Source organism: Megalobrama amblycephala, unplaced genomic scaffold (assembly GCF_018812025.1).
Source record: "Megalobrama amblycephala isolate DHTTF-2021 unplaced genomic scaffold, ASM1881202v1 scaffold201, whole genome shotgun sequence".
NCBI classification, from domain to species: Eukaryota; Metazoa; Chordata; class Actinopteri; order Cypriniformes; family Xenocyprididae; genus Megalobrama; species Megalobrama amblycephala.
Window position 1 is genome coordinate 1,385,710 of NW_025953337.1, and position 8,391 is coordinate 1,394,100.

The window sequence follows — 8,391 nt, forward strand, 5'->3', positions numbered from 1 at the left end:
TTCTTGAAAAGAAAATGTTTATTATTTTAATGGAGGATCAAAATGTCCACAGGAAGGGAACATGCTCAAAATAAAAAATAAAACCAAACTAACGTAGATGCTAATTCTTACCTAGAAAGTAAAATAGAAATGAACAACACAATCTAACCTCCCTCACTGCTCATACACAGAATAAAAAGCAAAAAAAAAAAGTGCAAAAAAAAAGAGCATCCCTCACTATGGAAATACTAGGAAATACAGCTGTCTGTTATCATCACATTCTAGAGATTATTTCAGGAGATACACAACAGTAAATAGCTTCAGATTTTAATACAATTCAGTCACTATCATCTGAGTCAGGAGAAGAGAGATCCAGAAAATTGCTGCTCCTCTGAAACTTCTTTTCCTCCGTAAATGTGGAATATATTGAAATGTTATTAGCAAGAGGAAAGGAAGGAGAAATGGTCTGGAAAACAGGAACTCCGTTGTCATGGATAAAGTACATGTTATCCTGTTATGAGAACATTTAAATAATAATTACTGTTTAGAATGTAACAGTAAAGAGAAAAAAATCATACCTTCACACCACCACAACTTATAGCAATACTTACTGTTGGGTGGATCTTGTATGATGTTCTGTCTCGCAGGATTCAATCCTTCACCTTCAAGTGATCTGCTGGACTGTGAATCTATTTGTTTTCTTTCCACCTCACATTCTCTTCCACTCAGAGATTTGACTTTGTTTTCAGAAACTAGATAAAAACACAATCACATCTTGAGTTGACATACAGAATTTACAGGTCACCATATGTAAAAGTCGATCATTCTTTAAAGATGGCGTGGTACATTTGCACATAAGATGAGACAGAGTTCTGTATTAAACTCATGAAAGACAAAAGAATTATGGAAATACCGGATTCTAAACAACAATGAAATGCCACAATTTATTAAGACCTTGACGCAGATAGGATGGAGAAATACCCAGAAACACCGCTGCTCCCGAGTATGAGGGGCTTTCCTAGCCATTAATGCTTGGATAACATGCCTACATCTCCTTTGATTAAAAATAATGGCTGCAGTGGCTGTGATATACTTAAACCTACTAACATCCAATGTCATGCTTTTTGGAAAGACTTATCATGAGAGGATAAAATTATGTTTTAGTCGCAACATTAGTTAATAGAAATATTGTTGTTTATTTTTTATCGACATCAAAAAAATCTGTAATATAATTTGTACAAATCTGTAGGCCTAATGGAAACTCGGCTAATGGTTTAATTAAAACTCATACCTTATCAATGTGGAATGAAAAATGGTAATACCAGAATTTAATCAGTACTTAAAATGTAGTTATGGGGAAACTTTTAATCAATTTTACCGCTGACAACACAAGCTGGTCAAGACAACAGTGCACAGCCCAAACATAATCACAAACCAATTGAAAATGTTATTACAAAAGTTTGTAATCTCATTAAATGCAATTAAATGTGAAGGGCTTGTATAATTTGTCTTATTTTGATGTTTGCTAAAATCACATGACTTGATAAGGAGCTTAAAACATTCGATTCGAAACAAAAGATTAGTAAAGGTTTTGAAGCTTCATGATGCAGTGTTTCAAAAGCATCACTCTCTACCAGATAACAGATGCTGAAAATACTTACCACTAGGGGGAGTAACTGCTGTTGAGATATGAATGCCGTGCTGTGACCCAGTGACTGTCTGCAGCAGTTCCTCCTCTCTTCTTCTCGATATGTCATACTCTTCTTGTACTTCTTCTTTCTCTGTGAGCAGAAATTCTTCCTTATGCTTTGATTCTCTTGGATTCTTTTCTCTCTTTTTCTCATTGTCTTTGAGTTGCTCCAGTTCTCTTTGAAGCTTCTCATTGTCAGACTTCAGCTGACTCTCTCTTTCATTGGAGGCGATCAGTTCTGCATTGACCCGTCTCTTATGATCCCTAAGGTCAAACAACTCTTCTTTTAGTTCATATTTTTTCTCTTTGAGAGCATCAATCTCTTGACTTAACTGCTTCTCTCTGCTTATGGAAGCATCCAAGTCTTTCCTTAACTGATTCTCTCTGAATCTATGAGCATCCAGTTCTTCCCTTAACTGATCCAGTTCTTCACGCAGATCTTGTAATTCTCTCACATTTTCAGAATTCTGTTTTTCCATTTCTGTCATTTTAGCTTCTTAGATTTTCCTCTGCTGTTTTCATTTCTGCCAAATCTCCTCTCAGTATACTTCTCCCTCTCCTCATATGTAGCATCAAATTCTTTCTTAAAATAGGTTTCTGCTTTGTACAGCAATTCAAGGTCATTTGTAAAAAAGTTAGCTTTTCTCTGTTTCATCGCAGTAGCATCATGGAATAGCTTTAGGACATTGTCCTCATTGTCCTTTAAAATGTGGTACCTTTCGCTGCACTTTCTGACACAACGGTTCCTGCCTATATCTCTGTCACTGTATCCATGCATAAATAACACCATACTGTAGTCTAACACCTCCTGCCCAAACACTTCACTGAGGGCTCGTAGGAGATAATGCTCTTTACCAGAGTTACGCACATCTCCAAGCACTAACAGAAATGCATGAGGTCCAGGAAACACCATTGAGTAAGAAAACTCCATGTCCCTTTTCAAAGATCTGACACTTTTGCTGAAGAAGAGGTAAGTTTTCAAGTTTTCCAGCCAATAAGTGGGTGTTTTTACTACAGAGACATGTCGTCCACTGACATAATCCTCTCTAAACTCACATGTCCTACCACGTTTAATGGTTTCCATTCTCTTGGCATCTGTTGACCTAAGAATGGTATCACAAGCTTCATTTATCAGAACCTCATCACTTCCAAGCACAATGAATCTAAGTCTTTTAATGGAGTCTGTGGGTTGTTTTGCTTCATCTGACAATGTTTCATCTGTTGCAAAAAGAATGAAACCAGGTAAGGTTTTAATGCATTTGTGGTCTGTAACTGTAATCTAAAATCTGCATCAGTGGGGTAATCTCTGATACCTCAATAGACCAATATACAATACCTAGTTTTTAGAAACTCAAGAATCAAAATAAAATGTAATCTTTATTTTACCTTGTAAAATGCATATATGTGCACAAGTCAAAATGAAAGTGTTACCTCTCTTTTGTAGTCTCTGTGCCATGTTGAATATGAAAAAGATTTGGATACAATTCTGAAAAGCAAGATAATTTTAGTTAAATAAAAAACCGAAAGAGCAAGATGAACACTGTTCGATCCAGTAGCTATTCAAACAAATTAATAAAATCAAACCACCACTACAGACTGAAACAACACTTGAGCACAGGATGTGGTTTGGTTCAAGTGTACAGAAATCAAACCCAGAAGAAGCAGGAAGTATTATTGTGTGGCATCAAGAGGCTTCATTTACTTATTACATTTAATTGTGTATTATTTTTCTGTTGTTGTTTAATATTACATGATGTGCTGTGTTCTTTGCAAGTAAGTTAGAGATAAATGAATGTCTCCATCTCAAGGTTTTTAATGTCACATAATGATGGTATGAAGCAAAAGAATTTTCCATTGCTTTTGCAATCTTTATTGCTTGGTACAGTGAGTGTGCTGTTTCTTCAAAAAACAAACAACAACACCACTGGTCTATCTTAGACAGGCTGGAAGCATTCAGTTGAATGTGGAATGTATCTATACAAGTTGATGCTTGTTCCCTCTATACACTGATAATCTGAAATGATTTTTTTTTTTTTTTGAAGTTGTAAAGGTCACTGTAGTATGCTTTACAACCTGAATTCTGGAAATGTTGGGAAGTTTTTTTAAATTTGATAAAATAAAAGACTTTCAAATCACATGAGCCAATATTTTAGTCACAAAAGAACATAGATAACATAACAAATGTTTAAACTGAGAAATTGTACACTTTTATCCACTAAATGAGCTCATTTCAAATTTAATGCCTGTTACAGGTTTAAAAAAAGTTGGCACAGTGCAACAAATGGCCGAAAAAGCAATACATTTTGAAAAGATTCAGCTGGGAGAACATCTAGTAACTAATTAAGTTAATTGATATCAGGTCTGTAACATGATTAGCCACAAAAGGGATGTCTTAGAGAGGCAGAGTCTCTCAGAAGTAAAGATGGGCAGAGCTGTGAAAGAGCGCGTAAAAAGATTGTGCAATACTTTAAAACAATGTTCCTCAATGTCAAATTGCAAAGGCTTTGCAAATCTCATCTACAGTGCATAACATCATCAAAAGATTCAGAGTAACTTGAGAAATCTCTGTGCGTAAGGGACAAGGCCGAAGACCTTTATTGGATGCCCGTGGTCTTCGGGCCCTCAGACGACACTGCATCACTCATCAGCATGTTTGTGTCACTGACATTACTAAATGAGCCCAGGAATTCTTCCAGAAACCACTGTCGGGAAACACAATCCGCCGTGCCATCTGCAGATGCCAACTAAAGCTCTATCATGCAGAAAGGAAGCCATATGTAAACATGATCCAGAAGCGCCGTCATGTCCTGTGGGCCAAGGCTCATTTAAAATGGACTGTTTCAAAGTGGAAAAGGGTTCTATGGTCAGACGAGTCCAAATTTGACATTTACGGGCGCCGTGTCTTCCGGGCTAAAGAGGAGGGAGACCTTCCAGTGTGTTATCAGCATTTAGTTCAAAAGCCAGCATCTCTGATGGCATTGGGGTGCATAAATGCATATGGCATTGTGTATTTCAGCAGGACAATGCAAAACCACATACTGCAGCTATTACAACAGCATGGCTTCGTCGTAGAAGAGTCCGGGTGCTGAATTGGCCCGCCTGCAGTCCAGATCTTTCACCTATAGAGAAAAATATGTCAAAGATGACCATAAATTCTTCAGCAGCTGGAAACCTATATCAGGGAAGAATGGGACCAATTTCCAACACCAAAACTCCAGAAACTCATAACCTCGATGCCCAGACATCTTCACACTGTTTTGAAAAGAAGAGGAGATGCTACACCATGGTAAACATGCCCCCGTCCCAACTATTTTGAGACCTGTAGCAGGCATTACATTTGAAATGAGCTCATTTTGTGCATAAAATTGTAAAATTTCTCAGTTTAAACATTTTTTATGTTATCTATGCTCATGTAATTTGAAATTCTTTTAGTTTTCATTTTATTCAAATTTAAAAAATGTCCCAACATTTCTGGAATTCGGGTTGTACAAGAAAACACTTCAGGTTTTTGGCTATAATGAAAGAAAAACAACAACTAGACAAATATCAGTGTTTTTGTTTTTCATATTAATCTCCACATATTGAATTGGTGTTATCATACATGCAGCAACACAAACAGTACATGAGTCTATAAGTACATAAAAAATATATATATTATTGTGCTACAATTATCAACGCATACTTGTGCATTACTAGTGTCAAATCAAATCACACAAGTCAGTACTGAGTCTTTCAGTAATAATCTGCCAGCATGCCAGTGCATTTGTAAAGTAAAGCACATTGTATTGTGGGACACAGTATTCAATGCAGTGTGCTTTATGTATACACTCTGTTGAATATAGTAGGTCATCCAAATGTTTCTAGTAGGGTTAGGGTTAGGTTAGTGTAGCCAGTCAAGCAAACACACTCTGTAGAGCAGTTTGTCCGTTTAGGGCTACTGTAGAAACATGTCGGCACAAAATGGTGATTTGACATGGAGGGGGGGACCCGCGGTGTAGGCAGATAGAAATGGCTCATTCTAAGGTAATAAAAACATAACGGTTCATTATGTAAGGTGTTTATATACCACTGAAAACATAGTTATGTATATTATATTGCATTTGTCAATAGATCCTACTAAAATTTACACAATGCACCTTTAAGAAAATTGCCATTCAACAATATCTTATCAAGATCTCCTTAAACTCATGCAACAAAATTAAAAGAATATAAGCTTCCTTAAACTAACATATATTCTGTGTGTGTGTGTGTGTGTGTGTGTGTGTGTGTAGCCTATTAAATACAACAAATATTATATTTATGCTTGATTCACTGATCATTTATGATGAAAAAAACACTAAAAACTTGTTAAGGAATACATAAAGGATCTGCAATTTATGAAAGTTTATTTTCTGTTGCAGCAATGAAGTTATTGATGATATGTACAAATACATCTTTTTATGTTCTTATGAGATTGAATAATAAATAGCCAGTATTTAAAAACTTTTGTTTTTTTCAGTGGCAATAAAGGGTAGCCTGCCTGAAAATACTTGATAGTTTAAAATTTTAAGAATTAAAACAGTACTTTATATACATTTTTGACAGCTTATTCGTAGCTACATATTTATTATACCTACACTTGTATAAAATTTAAATATTTGTTTACAGTATATTTAACATATTTCCACTCAAACTTGCCCAAAAGCAGTGCTACAATCTCTGCCAAATTTGAGGAAGTAAAGGAAATCTGCTTAAATGCATATAAAATATTCTTTAAAATGCTTTGGCCTATTTACTCTTTTTGAAATGGAGAATATAATTTGAGTATGTTTTGTCAACAAAACTGATTTCACAGAAATATAAAACAAACAGAAAAGGCTATTAGCTCGTTTACATGCGCGTTCAGTTTGAATGAACAAAATGATGGCGTCAATGGGAATGTCATGATCACAAATTGGAGTGCCCAAGTTTAGCCACCAGAGGGCACTCCAACATGGACTATTGTTCACTGTTTTGGACTTCATTTCCCATATTCACTCCTGGACTCATTAACCTCGTTCATTGCACTCAGCTGTTTTGTGTTTGTTCATTAGTGTCTGTCTATTTAGTCTCAGTTGTTTCTGTCCTCAGTTGTGGTTTGTTGTATTTGTTGTGTGCACTGTTTGTTACCTCTGGCTTTCTGTTTTTGTGGACTGTTATTTGGATTTTGACCCTTGCCTGTTCTCTGGATTCTGACCTTGGATTACCCTATAATAAATGCTGCAACTGGATCCTAACATCTTGTTCTTGTGTGCACCATGACAGAACAAACCACCAATGCAAGGATCCAGCAGCATAGTCCGGCCACCGTCCAGCACACGGGGAAGTGGGAGCAGTCCCCAAGATTTAGCTGAGCTTCGGCAGAGGGGTATGGAGGTGCGGAAATTCATCCAACGGTTTTGGTCGAGGGCGGAGAGATTTAATCTCCCTGATTTGGTCCTTAGGGACATGTTTAATCAGTGTCTTGATGACCCCCTGCCGCAATGGGAGATGGAGTTTGTGGGGAATTTAAGTTTCTGGAATTTTTCCAACTACCTGTATCTGCGTGGGAATGGGCAGATACAGGATACCTCCAGCACCCCCTCCAGTCCATCAATCCGCTCAAGTTTGGGAATCCTCTCCAGCCCGTGAGCCCGCACCAGCCAGCAAGTCCGCTCCAAAGCCAGCTCCAGCCCGTGAGTCCGCTCCAGAGGCCTCAGAGGAGGTGGGCACTGAGTCTCCGCTTCCCACATCTAAAAAGAGGAAGAGGAGGAGGAAGGCTTCCATCCCTCAAGACCCGGAGTCCACTCCAAAGCCCGCTCCAGCCAGTGAGTCCGCTCCAGCCAGTGAGTCTGCTCCAGAGCAGCCTGCTGTCCTGGTTAGTCCTGTCTTGGCCCAGAGGGCTGTGTTCACCTTTTATGTTTTGGCTGTTCTGCGTGCGTGGAGGATGAACTCAAACTCTATGGACTTTGGAGCAGTCTGCCAGCCCAAGGCTGCTGTCGCCCCAGAGCAGCCCGAGCAGCCCGCTGTCGCCCCAGAGCAGCCCGAGCAGCCCGCTGTCGCCCCAGAGCAGCCCGAGCAGCCCGCTGTCGCCCCAGAGCAGCCCGAGCAGCCCGAGCAGCCCGCTGTCGCCCCAGAGCAGCCCGAGCAGCCCGCTGTCGCCCCAGAGCAGCCCGAGCAGCCCGCTGTCGCCCCAGAGCAGCCCGAGCAGCCCGCTGTCGCCCCAGAGCAGCCCGAGCAGCCCGCTGTCGCCCCAGAGCAGCCCGAGCAGCCCGCTGTCGCCCCAGAGCAGCCCGAGCAGCCCGCTGTCGCCCCAGAGCAGCCCGAGCAGCCCGCTGTCGCCCCAGAGCAGCCCGAGCAGCCCGCTGTCGCCCCAGAGCAGCCCGAGCAGCCCGCTGTCGCCCCAGAGCAGCCCGAGCAGCCCGCTGTCGCCCCAGAGCAGCCCGAGCAGCCCGCTGTCGCCCCAGAGCAGCCCGAGCAGCCCGCTGTCGCCCCAGAGCAGCCCGAGCAGCCCGCTGTCGCCCCAGAGCAGCCCGAGCAGCCCGCTGTCGCCCCAGAGCAGCCCGAGCAGCCCGCTGTCGCCCCAGAGCAGCCCGAGCAGCCCGCTGTCGCCCCAGAGCAGCCCGAGCAGCCCGCTGTCGCCCCAGAGCAGCCCGAGCAGCCCGCTGTCGCCCCAGAGCAGCCCGAGCAGCCCGCTGTCGCCCCAGAGCAGCCCGCTGATACGG

At 41.1% G+C, this 8,391-nt stretch overlaps 2 protein-coding genes across 2 annotated transcripts; both read right to left on the reverse strand.

Annotated features, from left to right (window-relative positions):
* Positions 1-2,157, reverse strand: LOC125260954 (M protein, serotype 6-like). The gene is made up of 3 exons (XM_048179499.1): positions 1,641-2,157; positions 591-731; positions 1-490 (listed from the first exon to the last, which is right to left on the reverse strand). Exons 1-3 carry the CDS (start codon positions 2,155-2,157, stop codon positions 486-488), a joined length of 663 nt encoding a protein of 220 aa, XP_048035456.1. The 3' UTR covers positions 1-485.
* A 1-nt stretch (position 2,158) lies between these two features.
* Positions 2,159-3,746, reverse strand: LOC125260934 (GTPase IMAP family member 5-like). The gene is made up of 3 exons (XM_048179458.1): positions 3,101-3,746; positions 2,218-2,887; positions 2,159-2,162 (listed from the first exon to the last, which is right to left on the reverse strand). The coding sequence occupies exons 1-3, from the start codon at positions 3,123-3,125 to the stop codon at positions 2,159-2,161; spliced, it is 699 nt and encodes a 232-aa protein (XP_048035415.1). The 5' UTR covers positions 3,126-3,746.
* Positions 3,747-8,391: the final 4,645 nt, after the last annotated feature.

Bases quoted from the DNA above. Each gene is read 5' to 3' on its own strand.
- LOC125260954 (XM_048179499.1), bottom strand. From the start codon at position 2,157: ATGACAGAAATGGAAAAACAGAATTCTGAAAATGTGAGAGAATTACAA. The intron at 732-1,640 runs GTAAGTATTTTC...GTTTTTATCTAG, and splicing joins AGCAGTTACTCCCCCTAGTG to TTTCTGAAAACAAAGTCAAA.
- LOC125260934 (XM_048179458.1), bottom strand. From the start codon at position 3,125: ATGGCACAGAGACTACAAAAGAGAG. The intron at 2,888-3,100 runs GTAACACTTTCA...TTTTTGCAACAG, and splicing joins ACAGAGACTACAAAAGAGAG to ATGAAACATTGTCAGATGAA.